This window comes from Camelus bactrianus, chromosome 13, assembly GCF_048773025.1.
Source record: "Camelus bactrianus isolate YW-2024 breed Bactrian camel chromosome 13, ASM4877302v1, whole genome shotgun sequence".
NCBI classification, from domain to species: Eukaryota; Metazoa; Chordata; class Mammalia; order Artiodactyla; family Camelidae; genus Camelus; species Camelus bactrianus.
Window position 1 is genome coordinate 43,262,075 of NC_133551.1, and position 18,145 is coordinate 43,280,219.

The 18,145-nt window shown below is 46.1% G+C and overlaps 1 protein-coding gene and 1 long non-coding RNA gene across 3 annotated transcripts; both read left to right on the forward strand.

Annotated features, from left to right (window-relative positions):
- Positions 1 to 129: 129 nt before the first annotated feature.
- On the forward strand, positions 130 to 5,832 carry DMRTA2 (DMRT like family A2). 2 transcript variants are annotated; one of them, XM_074376511.1, is made up of 3 exons: positions 130 to 265; positions 1,819 to 2,382; positions 3,664 to 5,832. In XM_074376511.1, exons 2-3 carry the CDS (start codon positions 1,827 to 1,829, stop codon positions 4,716 to 4,718), a joined length of 1,611 nt encoding a protein of 536 aa, XP_074232612.1. In that variant the 5' UTR covers positions 130 to 265; positions 1,819 to 1,826; the 3' UTR covers positions 4,719 to 5,832. The 2 variants fall into 2 exon arrangements, with proteins under 2 accessions (XP_074232612.1, XP_074232614.1); XM_074376513.1 differs by having other exon boundaries at positions 144 to 269.
- A 119-nt stretch (positions 5,833 to 5,951) lies between these two features.
- On the forward strand, positions 5,952 to 17,742 carry LOC123615895 (uncharacterized). Its single transcript, XR_006723703.2, has 3 exons — positions 5,952 to 6,188; positions 17,069 to 17,180; positions 17,630 to 17,742. It is a non-coding gene; the product is annotated as an uncharacterized LOC123615895 (long non-coding RNA).
- The last annotated feature ends 403 nt before the right edge of the window (positions 17,743 to 18,145 follow it).

Below are 18,145 nucleotides of genomic sequence, written 5' to 3' on the forward strand. Positions count from 1 at the left end.
GGACACGGCGCGACGAGGGCCGGGTCGCGGGTCGCAGGTTCCAGCCAGCGGATCCCTAAACAGTCCCCGGGCTCCGATTTCCGACGGAAGGGTTGGACTTTGCAGCGTTCTGTGGGGTCCGGAAGTTCGGACATGGTGACTGAAGGAGGGTGACGTGGTCAGATAAGGGGCCGGGGGGCACGGGGAAGAGGCCAAGAGCGCCAGCGTCGCGAGCAGAGCTGGGAGGTGCGTGCAGCGCCAGCGGAGGAGGATCCCCAAGCCCAAGGCAGGTAGTTGAGGGACGCAGGGAGGGCAGGGGAGGCGGCCCGGCCTTCCGCCTCTGGCCTCTGTTGATGAAGCCCGGGCCACGCTGGCCTTAGGGACTGTGCGGCCTAAGAGGCCCGAGGGAAGAGGCAGAACGTATGGGAACGGGATCCAGGATTCCTGGGCAGAAACACCAGGATTCAGTCCCAGGCTCTGGCGGGGTACTGGGATCCAGAGGAGGCCGCGGCGGAAGCTCAGAGTTGGGCCTGCTTGGGCCTTCTGAGGCCACCGCGCAGAGGGCAACTCCTGTGTTCTCTCAGACCCAATTCCCGAAACGACTCTCACGCCTCGGTGCTGCCTGCAGGTCCATTCAGGTCCCTGGAACCCAACTCCGAGACCACAATTCTGGAATCTGCTCCGGAGCGGGGTCCCGCGGGGCCTCAGGATGGGGAGGGCGTGTCTGACGACTGGATCCCTAAACCGGGAGGGGAGGGGAGGGCTGCGTGAGTTGGTCAGGGAAACGGCTTTCCCTCCTCCAATCCCTAACTTTTGCCAAGATACTTTTCCCTCCTTGACTACTTTAGACTACAAGGCTGAAAAATGTGTCACAGGTTTACCCCATCCACACTCCCAGCCTATGCCTGTGGGTTTTTTTTACTCACACCCCTCTCCCCCTCGTGGACCATGGGTCCCAGGCCCCCGTATCAGCTGTTTCTCGCTGTTTCCCTTGCCCCTCAAGCTAATCTTTGGCCTGGGCTTGCCCATCCAAAGAAAGTTTCTTCCAGTGAATTTTCTCTTGTATCCTCTTCCCCAGGTCTCCTAAAAACTCCACAACCATTTTCTCTTTTACTCTCCAGACGCCCGCACCTTGGAACTTGGAGCCCACATTTCTACGCGCCCCTGGGCCCCTCGGCTTCACTTTGCCCCTAAGTTGTTTGTTTCCCGGCCCTCACTCCACTTCCTAGATTTTTTCGTTTGTTTCCTGTTCTCGACTTTTCTCTCAAACTCTCCTGTTCCCCCCAGTAAAAAACCCTCCAGCCCAACCAGCTGAACTCTATGCCGTGATATCCGTCTCCTCTTCACTCTTTTACAAAACTCAACGTTTCGCCTCAGGTTTTCCTGTTTTGCTCAGTCTAAATGTTGAGTCAAAATTTTCTCTCTAATCCGAGTCCCATCAAACAAAGATTCTTCTCTACCCGTCTCACCCCAGTTAAGCTAAACTTCTGGGAATAATATTCTTTCCAAACTCTCGTTACATTCATCTGAACCAGTGACTTTCACACTTCATGTCTTTTTATTTTTTCCAGAGGAACCACTGATTCAAACGAAATCTTACACCCAGTTCATAAATCAGTTATAAGAAGAAGATCCCCGGTGGGATTGGGCGGGGGAGCTGGGCCTTACAAGAGGGTTCCAAAGGCACCTCCTCCCAGCAATTTGGCAACCGCTAGCCAAACTTTCGCCTTCAAAATGTCCCTCTCTAAGCCTGGATTCCTGCAGGGTGAGCTTTAGCTTAGCGCACTGTGCGCTCCTCACTGCAAGTTTCTCCCCCCATCCCACGGTCTTCCACGCCAGGTCCCGCCATGGAGCTGCGCTCCGAGCTGCCCAGCGTACCTGGTGCCGCGACGGCGGCCGCGACAGCGACGGGGCCCCCCGTGGCTTCGGTGGCATCGGTGGCAGCGGCGGCGGCGGCGGCCGCTTCTCTACCGGTGAGCGTGGCCGGCGGCTTGCTACGGGCGCCGCCGCTGTTGTTGAGGGCTGCGGAGAAGTACCCGCGGACCCCCAAGTGCGCGCGCTGCCGCAACCACGGCGTGGTTTCTGCGCTTAAGGGCCACAAGCGCTACTGCCGCTGGAAGGACTGCCTATGCGCCAAGTGCACGCTCATCGCCGAGCGCCAGCGCGTCATGGCCGCGCAAGTGGCGCTGCGCAGGCAACAGGCGCAGGAAGAGAACGAGGCACGCGAGCTACAGCTGCTCTACGGCACTGCCGAGGGCCTGGCGCTGGCAGCCGCCAACGGCATCATCCCGCCGCGACCCGCCTACGAGGTCTTCGGCTCAGTGTGCGCCGCGGACGGCGGGGGGCCAGCAGCGGGAGCGCCGGCCGGGACCGGAGGCGGCACAGCGGGTGCAGGGAGCTCAGGTGAGCGCGCCTCCTGGCTGGGGAAAGAGGGGAGCAGGGACAGGGTCCTGGGGCACGCCGAGCAAGGATTTGTCTCGGTACTAAGAGTAGAATCCCTTTCTCCAAACGCCCCGACTGCTGGAGTTCACCGCGCACCCAGCCCCTAATTTGGGGCATAAATATAAAGTCTCCTTTCTCCCCTGTCTGAATCATTTGCACTTTATTACTTTTTCTTATCGCAGGCCCTAATGTAAACGCTTTAACCTTACCGCCTCTACCCAAATTCGGGCAGGTCCCAGCGTCCCTTCGTTCGGTCTTCTCAGCGCGGAAACCCACGCGTCTTGCTTTTCCTTAGTTTTTCGCTTCTCCACGTGCTGCGATTCCCTCCCCTCTGTCCCATTCTTTTCGGAAATCCAACTCTCTCCGAGTCCCCTCCCCAGCCCCGCATCGCTTTATCTAGGTATTGAAGACACTGCGTTCCTTTTCTTCGCACAATACCTTTTCTCATGTTCCTAAAGTTCCCTGGTCTATCGCATGCCGTACCCTGCTGCTTCTTTCCCCATTTGTCTCCCCTTTTTCTCAGAGTACGCACTCTCTCACTTCCCTCAATCCCCTTTCCTCCTACCCCTTTTCTCCCTGCCCAGCCCCACCCTCTTTTTTGAGACTTCCTAGGCTTTTTCTGGGGAGGGCAGAAATTAGGCTGGGGACATGGTGGAGTGGGGGTGGGGGGCTCAGCTCCTAGCTTGGGAGGGAAGAATTTTTTAGGTCTTAATTTTGGAAGGGGTGGATTAGAAATAGGGGCTCTACTTTTGCCTGTAGAGAGGCTTGGGATCTCTTGTAGATGCCCAACGCACCTTCCTTTACAGGCTATGCAGCCCAGGGCCAGAGGGCACCCAGGGTCGGCTCTTGGAATCACAGGGGTGGATAGAGGTCTTCTATACAGCGTGTAGTATAGGTGCAAGGTGTATTGGCTTCTGTTTGAACCCTGGGCCAGGCCGCTTTTCAAGAGCAGGGCAAGACTAGAAGGGTGAACGTGTTCGGCACAGATGTAGGAACATGGTCACTGGACCTTGAGTTTACAGGGAGCAGGTGGGTGGGGTTCAGGGTACAGAAGGAGAGCGCCCTCTGACAGCGGAGGAAGAGAATTAGGGCTGCAGGGTCTCAGAGGGGCACTGGAGTCCCGTGAATGAGGGTTGTGGGGCTCCAAGGGAAAGGAAGCTGGCATCCAAAGGGCTGGGGTGCTGTGATGTGCGGTCATTTTCCTGCTAACTACTCCTTACATACCCCTTTCTCCCCTTCCAGAGGCCAAGTTACAGAAGTTTGACTTGTTCCCCAAGACGCTGCTTCAGGCGGGCCGCCCAGGCAGCCCGCAGCCGCCCCCGGGGAAGCCCTTGTCACCCGACGGCGCAGACTCCGGTCCCGGGACATCGTCCCCAGAGGTGCGGCCGGGCTCGGGCTCGGAGAACGGCGACGGCGAGTCCTTTTCGGGGTCGCCTCTGGCCCGGGCCTCCAAAGAGGCAGGTGGCAGCTGCCCGGGCAGCGCTGGCCCCGGGGGCGGCGGCGAGGAGGACAGCCCGGGATCCGCCAGCCCTCTGGGCTCAGAATCGGGTTCGGAGGCTGACAAAGAAGAGGCTGAGGCCGCGCCCGCGCCAGGGCTGGGAGGAGGCCCGGGTCCACGACAGCGGACGCCGCTGGACATCTTGACGCGTGTCTTCCCGGGCCACCGGCGAGGCGTCCTGGAGCTGGTGTTGCAGGGCTGCGGCGGCGACGTGGTGCAGGCCATCGAGCAGGTGCTGAATCACCACCGCGGGGGCCTGGTGGCCGGTCTCGGTCCCGCCGCGCCCCCTGATAAGGCTGCAGTGGGGGCAGTAGCAGCAGCGGACGACGCGTGGCCTGGCCGCGTCGACGCAGCTGCCGCCGGCGGCCCCGGGCTGCCCGCGCCGCTGCAGGCGGGCCCCGCCGCACCTCCGCACCACAGACCTTTGCTGGCTGGCGCCATGGCGCCCGGGGCGCTGGGCTCGCTGAGCAGCCGCTCGGCCTTCTCGCCCCTGCAGCCCAACGCCAGTCACTTCGGGGCCGACGCAGGCGCCTACCCGCTGGGCGCGCCGCTGGGCCTCAGCCCCCTGCGCCTGGCCTACTCGGCAGCGGCGGCCCACAGCCGCGGCCTGGCCTTCATGGCTCCTTACTCCACCGCCGGCCTGGTGCCCACACTTGGCTTCCGCCCGCCCATGGACTACGCCTTCAGCGATCTCATGCGCGACCGCTCGGCCGCCGCCGCCGCCTCTGTGCACAAGGAGCCGACCTATGGCGGCGGCCTATATGGGCCTATGGTCAATGGAGCCCCTGAGAAGCAGTAGGGCTAGGGGCCCGGCAGCCGGGCGGCTCATAAACAAGGACCCCAGCCTTATCCCCGCGGGCCGCCAGCCTCTCTTCGCCCGGTGCACTCCCTGTTTCCCGGCTGGGGTCTTCTCGCTCCGAGGTGGTTTTCGGTTTTGTTTTGGACCGTGGGTAGGGATAGCTGAGCAAAGAGGAGCAGCTTCAGGTGCAGATGTTTTCGGAGAGGGTGCTCGATCCGGATCCTCATCCGGCGACCCCCTACTCAAGGCTCCCCAGCCCTTCAAAAAGCCAAGAAGTCTTGAGAATTCAGAGGCTGCAGCCGCCGCTCAAGCTCCTGCCTCTCCCATTGCTGTGCTCATCCCGCCTGGCCATGCTCCCAAATGGATGGCAGGATAGTCCGAGAGTCTGTCTTCTCTGTCTCCCCCTCCCTTAAAAAATTTAAATATTTGCTCTAACAAATATAAATCTAGGATGTATAAATTTCTTGGCACTGAGTCGAGTCTTTGGGACACACATATATATCGATATAAATTGTAAAAAAAAAAAAAGGAAACAAGTTCTAAGGTGCACTTTCCTCGTTGCGGTATTTGTCGCTCTCTTTGTTGCTTATGCCGATAAGCATGGGTTTCCTTGGTGCAGTGTGAGTTTTTATATATGTATAAATCTATATATAAACTATACATATATATACAAGCCAGTGTATAATGTTATAAAATGGAGTTCTAAGTTATTAATTGTAATCTGTAGGTGACCTCGGTATTAACGTGAGAAGTATTCAAAAATAAGCAAAAAAAAAAAAGGACAAAATGGAAAAAAATTAGACTATGTGCTCATTGTACTTATCAGGTTTTATAGATTAAATATATTGTAAACTCGGGACGAATCCTGCCCACCTGCCCCTCTTGCCTGCGGCCAGCGTCTCCCTAAGGAGCAGTCAAGGTGCGCACTGAAGCTGGAACAGAGCGACGCGTGACTGTGCCAGAACCGCCCGCGGGAGGGCCCATCCCCGCCTCCCGGGACTCGCCAAACACTCCGCCGAAGGGCTGGCAGCGGGAAACGCTGCTGCAGAGAATGGCTCATTTTGTGCTTTCCTTTGCATAGACAAGAGCTAGAAATAAATGTTATTTTCTAAGAAAACAACACCGAATCCCGTCCCGCTCTTCGGGCGGCCGGGTTGAAAAGGTCTTGATTTCTCACTGGGGTCGCGGTGCCAGGGAGAAGCTTGACGGAAGTCCGGCCGGTGCTACGAACCTCGCGAGGTGCGGGGCAAGGAAACTTCCTGCAGCGCGTGGACGGAGCAGGCGCCCGCTGCGCCATGTGGGACCTGGTCCCTCCTACTTCCCGCTCCCGCGCGCGGGCTGCCGCAGGGTCGCGTTGCCGTTGCTCTGCTCTCTTTGGAATCCTGCAAGGCCGGCCACCGGGTTCCTGTTCTTCCCGGGGCGCAGATTTGGGCGCAGCCTGGGTCGCACACAGCGCGCGTCCTTTCTCAGGTTGGGAACGAACCGCTGCCGAGGCGGCGGTTGGGGAGGAAAGGCTGCGACAGTTCTCCCACAGAGGCTCGTGGCCTGAGAGTTATTTGGGGGGTGGTGGGGGTGGCGGAGTGCTACCTTCGCCCTAGGCAGTGTAATCTGAGAGCGGCGGTGAGGACGCGTCTTCCAGCCCTACCTCACTCCGTACCCCTTTTACCTTCCCTCCTCAAGCCGTGCAGAGCAAATTAGCGGCTCCGGAGCCGACCCCCCTCCTCCGACCTCCCGTTGTCCCTCCTGCTCCCGGCAGGGTGACTCCCCCTCTCCGAGAAACAAGGTGCCCCCTCCCCTAGGCTGGGCCGGCGACTTCCCAAGGTAAACTTATGGGGCCAGCTCGAGTTCCGCCAGGCAGTGAAACTTAATAGCAGGACAAGAAAACGGTTTAATAAAGAAGGGCTTTAATAGGGAACTAATTTGATTGAGTTGCCTAATTCCACTTTAATTGGAAAGAGGTTTGGCTGTTTGGTTATAAAGTGCGAGGGTGACGAGGAGGTGGAAGTGGGGGAGAAGGAGCGAGAGAAGAAAGATGGGGGCGAGAGAGAGATGGGGCGAGACAAGCAATGAAGATAGAAAAGAGAGAAAGAGGAGAAGGAAAGGGGGAAAGAGTTACCTAGGAAGTAGCCAGGAAGGCGGGAAAGAGCGCCGCGGGGTCTTCTAGAAGTGTGAACTTTCTTGCGCTTCAAGGCTGCGCGTCAAGCCTCCAGTGCCCTCCTCCCTCTCCGGGTTTTCAGAGGCCTCGTGTCCTCTCTCAGCCCGGGCTCCAGCCGCCCCCTCCCTGGCATCAGCCCCCGACCCCACTCTAGATTAAGATCGGTTTTCTCTTGGTCTCAGGAGGGACCTATACTGGGTCCTCAAGTTCTTGGTTCCTGCCGGCGCTCTAGCCAAACCGAGGGAGGCGGCCTGTGGGCCCGAGATACGCACTCTCAAGAACATCTGGAGCTTCGTAGCTCTCAAGGTCATTATTTTAGTTCATCCTCACAGCACAGTCGGGAGAATCCAGTGAGCTGTTTATTATGGGCTCCATTTTACAGAGGAGGAAGCTGAAGTCCAGAGTGGTTCAGGGACTTGTCCAACCGTCCGGGGACCTTAGATCTCTTCTTTCCACTCTCCCAGGAGGCCTACTCCTCCTTCTCCTCTCATGAATTGGTCTCCGCTGACCGATGGTGGGCGCTATGCGGAAGCCCGCCTCCGGTGTACACAGGCGGCCTAGAGAGGAGAAGCGGCTTGCTCCTAGGGCCCAGAGGCCGTGGCCTCAGCTCTGGGCTTCGAGCATCTTCGGTAGAGTTCAGAATAGTTCTTGAGCGGTGGAAGTTAGACGGGGTGGAGTAGCGGGGTTTCAAGCCTACTCTCCTCCCTGGCCCGGCGATGGAAGCCCAGAGAGGTCAGTCACAGCCTGGTCAGGTACCTGGCAAAATCCTGCACTCTCATTGCCCTGGATGCCCCGCTGCTCATGGAGCAGGAAGACCAAGGCTCAGAGACCAGCAGTGACCGGCCCAGGGTCGCACATCCAGCCTCTGAGGAGAGGGAATCGGTGCCCGGGACGCTAAAGCTGGGTTGCTAGCCGGCAGTGGTGGGAGGAGGGGGTGCGGGTTAGTAGGCACGTGTGGTTCAGGGAGCCTCCGTCCGAGCTGGGAGGAGCCTGGGGCCTGAGACCTGAGATCCCCTGGGATCCATATTTGGAAGGAGCTTGGGGTTCCTGTGTCGAGCATGGCTGTCACCCCTGATGGAGGAGACCATGGTGGGAATATCGCCTCTTTTCTCTTGGGAGGGAAAGATGGGACAGAAATTCCCTGTCTGACCTATACTGCCCGTGTTTATTCCCCAGCTCTCCCCTGAGCCTACTGGAGCTGACCCTGGCCTGGGCACTGGGAGGACGTGGACGTGGACCACCATGGGGGAGACAGACTCACTGAAATAGTAGCTTTAAAATTATCTTCTCCTCCTCATCTTCCTCCTCCTACTCCTCCAAACAACAGCAGCAGCTATACCCCTGGCCTCTCCCCACCATAGGATCAGGGGGTGAGAAAGAGCCAAGAGCTGGGGTCTAGGCTCTGTTGCGGGCTATGTTTATTCATTCACAGATTACCTCAGTCAGCAAATATTTACTAAGTACTTACTGTATACCAAACCCAGTTCTGGGATCTTGGGATATACAAGTGTGCAAGACAGGTGCCGTCTTTGCCAGATGGAAACTATGTGTTGGGGGTTGAGAGGGGACACAACTAAATAGGCAAAGAGAATGCACTGATCAGTGCCCCAGGGGTCAGGGAGGTCTGCCAGGGCAAGGCAAGTTAGCCAAGGTGCTTCACCTTAGTTTCCTTCTTAGTTAAATAGGGCCGATAAGAGTATATGCCACTTTGAGTGCTGTGAGTATTAAATGAAACATTGTGCAAAAAGCTCTTAGCTCAGTGCTTACTCACTAGGCTTCTATTATAATTGTTAGATCCTTTGGTGTGGCTATTGTCGCATTTCACAGAGAGATAAACAGCTCAGAGGGATTGAATGACTGGAGCAAGTTCAGTTTATAAATCCTCTAAAGTGTCACAAGTTATGGGAGACATCCTGCCCAGAGCAAGGGACCACAGAGAAGGGTCATCCAACTGGAGACTCTGGATTCTAGAGATGTGTCTGAGATGGGAGTGAGGCTGCAGCTGGCTTCTCAGGGCCTTGGCAAGGGGCTTTGCACTGCATTGCAGTTCATAGCAGGAAATTGGTGAGGGAGTGAGGGGTCCCTCAGGAGGAGCAGGTGGAGAAGGAGGAGTCTGGAGCAGGCTGTGACGTTAGACAGAGGTTAGAGGTCAGATCAGGCAGATCTTTGAACTCTAGAATAAGGGGCCTGGCTTTCAGTGTGGGTCCTTCGAGCCATTGACAGCAGTGCCTGTGAGATTTGCATTTAGACTGGATAGATTGTGAGGGGAAAGGCCAACCTGAAGGAAACCCCTCTGAAGCCATGAGAGATGGAAGCACCAAAAAATGACCAGTGGGAGTAGAGATGGAGAGAACTGCTGGAAGCCAGACTCTCCACTGTTGATCCAATGTGGGGAGTCAGCTGGAAGGACTTATGGCTAGTTTCCAGGTGTCTGAGCTGGGTGACTCATTGGTGACACTCAGAGTCATGGGCTTTTGGAACAGAGGCAAGATTGGAGGGTGAGGAAAAAAGTTCAAATTCAAAAACCAGAGTTTGAGGGGCTTATAGGGCCTCTAGGTATGGACACCAAATGGTACAAGGAGTCAACATGTGGGTAGCAGCAGCACCTTGGGGAGGATGAAGTGGGCCAGCACCCTTCCTTCCCCCTATAGGACACAGGACTCTCTTAGTGGAGGCTGTGGGCAAGGGAGGGGTGTTGAGACCCCAGATACTGGAGTTCTGTCTCTCACCAATTTTGTTCATGTGAAGAAAGCTAGCCTCTTAAAATCATTCTCTTAAAATTGTGCACTCTGTAAAGGTCATTGGGTCATTGTCCTGGGGCAGGACCCTGGGCAGTCAGTACCTGGATCTATTGTGACCCCAATAGAGCTTAAACTTCAGGACTTCTTACCTGTACAGGTCCTTTTCAAGGTCTTGCACTTTGTACACATGGTCAAGTGCCTTCTTTTTCTTAAAGTTTCAGTCTCCATTAAAAACTGTGTCTGCCACTGCCCAGCATAGGTTACCTTCCAGCTTCCTATTTCTATTAACTATTGCTGCATAACAAATGGCCCCAGATTTAGTGACTTTAAACAATAACCATTTTATTATCTCCTAATTTTGTGGGTCAGGAATTTGGGCAGATCATGGCTGGGTCATTTTTTTTTTTTTTGTCTCATATGGTATTGATGGAGATCTGTTAGTGGTATTCAGCTGGTGGATGTGTTGGTCTAGAGGGTGACAGTTTCAGTCACATGTTTGTTGCCTTTGTGTGGATGGCTTGGAAGGCTGGGCTGAGCTGGACTATTGTTTGGAGCACCTGCATGAAGCCCTTGGTCATAGTGGTCTCGGGTACAGACTTCTTATATGTTGACTCAGGGTTCCAACAGCAGATGTTCCAGTGAACAAAGTAAAAGCTACATAGCCCTTCATGATCTAACGTTATAGGTCAAGGAACATGACAAGACTCTACTGTTGCAAGCGACTAACACCCAAGACATACTGACTTAAAAAGAGGCAATTGATGTCCTCCCTGAAGCCAGTCCTCAGTTACCAAGGCTTCTGAAGGGAATAGGGTCTGCCTGCTGGAAAACCAAGCTTTCACGACTGCTGAATGTTTGCCCATTTCAACCCTACCTAGTCTTTGTCTTAGCATTTTAGAATAGACGCTTCATAAAGCATGTTACTTGCTTTCCTATTTTCTTTTCCAGAGGACACTGAAATACTCCAAGCTTTCTCTGATTTGGGTTCATCTTGGGATATACTATGATAGGACTGTGGGGTCATATTGGAATGAGGGTTCATTGGCTAAGAAACTAAGAAACTCAGTGTTTCTGGGATTCTGTGATGCATTTTTAATTTTGAAAACCTTTTATTATGAAAGATTTCAAGCATATAAGAGAGTAGAGAGAAGGATATGATAAATCTTTACATACTTGTCACAAAACTTTAATAATTATTAACATTTTCCATATCTGTTTGACCTAAATTTTTCTTTGAAGTATTTAAAAATAAATTACTGACATTGTGAAATTCCACTGTGAAATACTTCAGTATTCATCTTTAGAGTTTCTTTTAAGGTTCGTCCAAGTTGTTGCGTGTGTCAATAGTTCATTCCTATTTATTGTTGCATAGTATTCAATTGTATGGGTGTACTGCAGTTTGCTAATCCATTCGCTGTTGGAAAACATTCGGGTTGTTTTAATTTTTGATGGTTATGGATGGATGAATGAAGCTGCTGTGAACCATAAGCAGTCTTTTATGTGATCAAGAGTTCATTTGTTCAGGGTAAATACTTGGGAGTGTGATTGCCAAGTCATATGGTAAGTGTATGTTTAACTTTATAAAATATTGCCAAACTGTTTTCCAGAGGGGTTATCCCATCTTGCATTCTTCTCAGCAACATAGGAGAGTTGCCACATCATCACTCTTGGTTTCTCTCACTTTTTAAAAAAACCATTCTAATAGAAGTGCAGTGGTATCTTATTGTGGTTTTAATTTGCATTTCCCTAATGACTAATGACCATAAGCACCTTTTCATGTATTTATTTTCTATCCATTTATCTTCTTTGCTGAATTGTCTGTTCAAATTATTTTGCCCATTAAAAAAATTGGGTTTTAAAATTTTTCTTACAGTTCAGTATTTTTTGAGTATTTTTAAATAACAACTTTTTTGATATATAATTCAAATACCATACAATTCACCTGTGTAAAGTGTACAATTCAGTGGTTTATGGTATATTCTCACAATTGTGAAGCCATCACCATAATCAATTTTAGAATATTTTCATCACCCCTCCAAAGAAATTCTGTACCCATTAGCAGTCACAACCCATTTGCCCCAAACTCTCCAACTCTACACAGCCACTAATTTACTTTCTGTCTATAAATTTGTCTGTTCTGGAATATTCACGTAAATGGAATCACACAACATGTGGTCTTTTGTGTCTGCCTTCTTTCACTTAGCATAATGGTTTTGAGGTTCATCCATGTTGTAGCATGGATCTACGGATCCTTTTTATTGCTGAATAATATTCCATTGAATGGCTATATCACATTTTGTTTATCCATTCCTTTGTTGATGGACACTTGAGGTGCTTCCACTCTGTGGCTATTACGAATAATGCTGCTATGAATATTTGTGTACAAGTTTTTCTGTGAACATACATTTTCATTTCTCTTGGATAAATACCTAGGAGTGGCATTGCTGGATCACAACTCTATATCTAACCTTTTGAGAAACTGACAAACTGTTTTCCACAGCAGCTGCACCATTTTACAAACCTACTAGTAATAGTGTTCCAATTTCTCCACATTGTTGTCAACACTTGTTATTAGCTGTCTTTTTGATTCTAGCCATCCTAGTGGGTGTGAAAGTGGTATCTCATTTTGGTTTTGATTTGCATTTCCCTGATGGCTAATGATATTGAGCATCTTTTCATGTGCTTTTTGGCCATTTGTATATCTCCTTTGTAGAAATGTCTACTCAAGTCCTTTGCCCACTTTTAAATTGAATTGTTTGTCTGTTTGCTATTGAGTTGCAAAAATTCTTTATATATTCCGGATGCAGCTCCTTATAAGGTAGGTGATTTACAAGCATTTTTCTCCCATTCTAAGGTTATCTTTTCACTTTCTTGGTGGTTTTTAATTTTGACAGGAAGCAATTTATCTGTGTTTTTTTTTCCTTTGTTGTTTGCATTTTTGGTGTTATATGTAAGAAACCACTGCCTAAACTAAGGTCATGATGATTTACACCCATATTTTCTTCAAAGAGTTTTATAGTTTTAACTCTTATATTGAGTCTTTGATCCATCTTGAGCTACTTTTTGTTTATTTGTGAGGTAATGGTCTTAATTCATTCTTTTGCATGGGGATGTCCAATTGTCCCAGGACTATTTGTTGAAAAGTCTGTTCTTTCCCCCATTAAATTGTCTTGGCACCCTTGCCAAAACTCAATTAACCATAAATGTGAGGACCTAATTTGGACTCTCAGTTCTGTTCTATTGATATGTATCTCTCTTTACGCCAATACCACAATGTCTTGATTAATGTAGTTTTGTAGTAAGTTTTGAAATTGCAAAGTGTGAGTCCTTCATTTTGTTTATCTTTTTCTAGATTGTTTTGGCTATTTTGTGTCCCTTGAATTTCCATACAAATTTTAGGGTTAACTTGTCAATTTCTACAGAGAATTAAGTTTAGAATATTGATGTGAATTGTGTTGAATCTGTAGGTTAATTTGAATATTCCTGTCATAACAATATTAAGTCTTTTGATCCATGAACATGGAATGTCTTTCTATTTATTTGGGCTTTTAAAAATTTATTTCAACAATGTTTTGTAGTTTCTAAGGAACAAATTTTGTAGTTATTTTGTTAAATTTACTCCTAAGTATTTTATTCTATTTGATGTTATTGTAAATAGAATTGCTTTCTTAATTTCATCTTTGGATTGTTCATTACACATGTATAGAAATATAATGATTTTGGTATGTTGGTCTTGTATCCTGCATCTTTGTTGAACTTATCTATTAGTTCTAAGTTTTTTGTAAGTTGATTCTTTAGGGTATTCTATACAAGATTATGTCATCTGTAAACAAAGATAGTTTTACTTCTTTATTCCTAATCTGGATGCCTTTTATTTCGCTTCCTTGCATAACTTCCCTGGCTAGAATCTCCAATAAAATGCTGAATAGAGCCACAAGACTGCACACCCTTATTTTGTTCCTGATCTTAGGGTGAAACCATTCAGGCTTTCATCACTAAATATGATGTTAGTTGTGCATTTCTCGTAGATGCCCTTAATTAGGTTGATAAAGTTCCCTTCTATTTCTGGTTTGTTTGATATTTTTATCATGAAGCGCTGTTGAATTTTGTCAAATGCATTTTATGCATCAGTTGAGATGATCATACAGTTTTATCCTTTATTCTATTGATATGATGCATTATATTAATCAATTTTCAATTTTAAACCAATCTTTTATTCCTGGAGTAAATCCCACTTACTCATGGCATATAATCCGTTTTGTATGTTGATGGATTCAGTCCATTTTGTTGAGAAATTTTGCATCTATACTCATAAGAGATATTGGTCTGCAGTTTTCTTGTATGTCTGCCTGGTTTTACGAAAATGCTAGTTTCATAGATTAAGTTAGAAAATATCCTGTCATATTTTTTAGAAGGGTTTGTGAAGAATTGGTATTGATTCTTCCTTAAATGTTTGGTAGAATTCATCAGTGAAACAATATGGGCCTATTCTATTTTCCTTTGTGGGTGGTTTTTTGGTAACTAATATGATCTCTTAACTTGTAAATGATCTATTCAAACTATCTGTTACTTCTTGAGTCAGTTTCAGTAGTTTGCATCTTTCTAGGAATTTGTTCATTTTATTGAAGCTATCTAATTTGTTGATATATAGTTGTTTATAATATTCCCTTATAATCCTTTTTAAAATTTCTGTAAGTAATGTTCCCTCTTTCATTTTTGATTTTAGTAATTTGAATCTTTTTTTTCTTCAGTCTTCAATCTTTTTTCTTGGTCAGCATAGCTAAAGGGTTGTCAATTCTGTTAATTTTTTAAAAAACATTTTTTATTTTCCATATTGTTTTGCTATGCTCTATTTCATTAATTTCCACTCTAATCTTTGTTATTTCCTTCCTCTGTTTGGCTTGGGTTTGGTTTGTTCTTCTTTTTATTATTGAATATTAAGCACGAATACAAGCTCTTTGTTGAATATGTAATTCACAAACATTTTCTTTCAGTCTGTATCTTATCTTTTCATTCTCTTAATGGTATCTTTCAGAGAGCAAAAGTTTTAAATTTTCATTGTCCAATTTATCAATTTTTAAAGAATTGTGTTTTTGGTATCACATCTACAAACTCTTTGCCTAACTCAAAGTCAGAAAGATTTCTCCTATATTTTCTTCTAAAATTTTAATAGCTTTACATTTTACCTTTGACCTATGATAAATTTTCTTTAAGGCATGAAATTTAGGTTGAAATTCATTCTTTGCATATTGATGACCAAATGTTCTAAAACTCTTTGTTGAAAAGACAATCCTTTCTTTATTGAATTGTCTTTGCACCTTTGTTGAAAGAACAACTGGCCACATCTGTGTGTGTCTATTTCTGGATTCTATTTTGTTCCATTGATTTATGTATCCATCGCTACACCATCTTCATCACTGTAGCTTTATAGTAAATATTAAGTCTGTGCCACGAAACCTCCAAATTTATTCTTATTTAAAAATTATTTTGACTATTCTAGTTCCTTTGGCTCTCCATATAAACTTCAGAATATGTTTGTCTACATCTGCAAAAACTCCTGCTGTGATTTTCATTGGAATTGTGTTGAATCTATATGTCCATTTCAGTTTTAAGGAAGAATTCAATTTTAACTATATTGAGCATTCCAACCTGTGTATATGGTATGTTTCTCCTTCCATTTACATCATCTTTCATTTCTTTCATGAGCATTTCATAGTTTTCAGCACACAGATTCTGAACTTGTTGTGTTAGATTTATAACTATTTCATTTTGGGGGGAATCATTGTAAGTACTGTTTTAAACATTTGGTTTCCAATTGTTCATTGCTATTAAATAGATATACATTTTATATTTCTATGAAAACATTGTATCTTGCAAGTTTGCTAAATTCATTTGTTAATTATAGAAGCTGTTTTGTACATTCCTTGGGATTTTCTTTCATAAACAATTATGTCATCTTTAGGTAGGGATAGTTTTACTTCTGCTACAGTGTTGAATAGGCATTATGAGAATAGAGATCCTTGCCATAGTTTAATCTTGCATCTTAAAGATTTAGTCCTTCACCATTAAATATGATTAGTTCTGGGTGTGCTGTTTTGGTTTTCAGGCTGGCTTTAAGTTCAGGCTGGGAGATATTGGAGGAGTAAAACAAGAAAATTCACCACTGGATTAGTGGTTCTTCAAGTTCTGGTTTCCTTCCTTAACCCTCCTGCTATTATTTACTTTGCAAAGTCCTCAGATAACTGCACCATGTGTTCTTTCTGGGATTTTTTGGTTGCATACAATGGGAGAGACAGAGTGGGATGTGCTTACTCCATTTAAATGGTATCAAATGATCACCTTTTAATTACTTATACTTTAACAAGTATTGTATTCTACATAGAAGTTAATTCAGAGCAATCGAGGTATAGAGTCAGCTCCCAACATATGCAGACTCAGCTACTTGCGTTTGTTTCAAAAATAAGTTAGTATAGGTTTGGAATCATTGGCGCTTGCTTGGGACACAGCTCGTTACTCCAACCTCTGTCAGTGACATAGTCCTATGTTTCAGCAGCAGATTTGAAATAAATGATAATAGTGTAGTGACTGTAAAGATGAAGAATCAGAACTTGAGTTAATTTTGTCACTATATGTGATCTCTTGGAGATTTTATTTGTGTTTAAAATTTAAAACAGTAAATGAAAAAGTATGAAATTTGAGGTGAAATATTTGTGTTTGGTACGCATGGTATAGTTTGGGTAAAAATCAAAGTTATTAATTCCAAATCCATATTTGTGTCTTGTACAAAATTCTCTGAACTTTTATGGAGTTCACACTTTTAGAAGTGCTTTTTAATGGGTGATTTTTTTAGACATTGGGAAAAAATTATCCATTCTTTTCAGTATCACCTCATCTACTAAAAATTCTGCTGAGCATCAGTATATCAATGAAATAGACTACTCCAGGCAAATGAAGTTGTGTGCACAATAAGGACAAAAATCTGAAAGTTAATGTTAACTTTTGAAATATTGTGAAATGTAAAAAAAGTCATAGACAGAAGAGGATAAACTCATAATGTGTTCTTTTCTCCACATGATTTGTTTTCTGAATTATATTTTATTATTTGGTGTGAAATTTTAGCTGAGGTTAGTAAGACATAAATGTTTGCAAAGAGCCAGAATCAACCTTCATTGATTAACCTTGTAAAACTCATGCCTGAAGATCAGTACATAAAAATTGTGGAGAAGGACATTAACTGTACAACACAAAATGAAAAGAATGTGTTTACAAAGAAAAAAGAAATCAATTTTTGAAGACGAATGCCAGGAGAAATGATGAAAGATGCCAGAAGAAATAAAAAGGCAATGTTTGAGTACTTTGATCATTTCTGCCAAGAACTGGACACTCATTCTAAAGCAATGACTCAAATAATGTCAATGTTTGCCATCATTCAGCCATTTTATCTCATTTTACAGAATGAAAATGGAGGTTTTTACTAAGCACAGTGAATGGTGAAGATAGTTTACTGGAAATTTTTGACTCTGGAGACAAATTGAAATCCACTAGAATGCATCCTCTGAAAACAAGGTAATATGCAATGTGATCATTTCTGAAATTTGTTGTGAAATGGGTTTTTAAGAATCTCCACCAAAATATATATGGATTGCTTCATGTAAAAGAGACTTTCAAAGTTAAAACTGATAAAAAGAAGATAATTTTGATGAAGTCACTCACAAATTTGCAAAAGTTAAGGCTTGAAAATAAATTTTATTGTTATTCATTATTACAATAGACCAATGGGGGTATGTTTCCCCCCTTTCTCAAAAATTATGTTGATACATTTAGAAAGCGTTTATTTCTTCTTTTTCTTTTTGGTATAGCAATACTTATTTTATTTTTCATTACTTTAAATGTTAATGGCATGATTATACATACAAAGTTCAACAAAAGAAACTTTTCACTGCATTTATTTTCTATCCGATTATTTTCCATTTTATTTCATATTAATTATTGAAAATATATTTTCTTTTGTATAGCGAAAGGGACTGTTAAAATGTGATCCATTGCAAGGGTCAAATACAGATTGCTTGCTACATGTGAAGGAATTAACTCCCAAGGACCAGTCCTCTACAAGTGACTTTTGCCTTTGGTAGTAACTATTCCAGCTCCCCTGCCCTTTGGATGGGGGTAATTCTGGGTCCTGTGTTTTGTGCCATTTCCCAGAGTTTCCTCATGAAATTGAGGTCCGGTTGCCAACTATGGTAACTGACTTAACAGCAAATCCTGCATTAGCTCCTTCCCTTCCCTGTAGCTCTTCCATTCTACCTGATTGGTTCTCTAGTACCCAAATACCCCAAACCCATTATATTGGAGTCTGCTTCTGGGGGAACCATTATTATTTAATCTAGAACAGCTCTTGGACTTTTTTTTTTAATGTCAGTGATCTGAAAAGCTGTGAGTTGATAATCTGATACCTTCTAAACATCTAGTTCCCCACTGTGGTAGGCAAAATCACACCCTTCCCCCAAAGATGTCCATGTCCTCATCTCCAG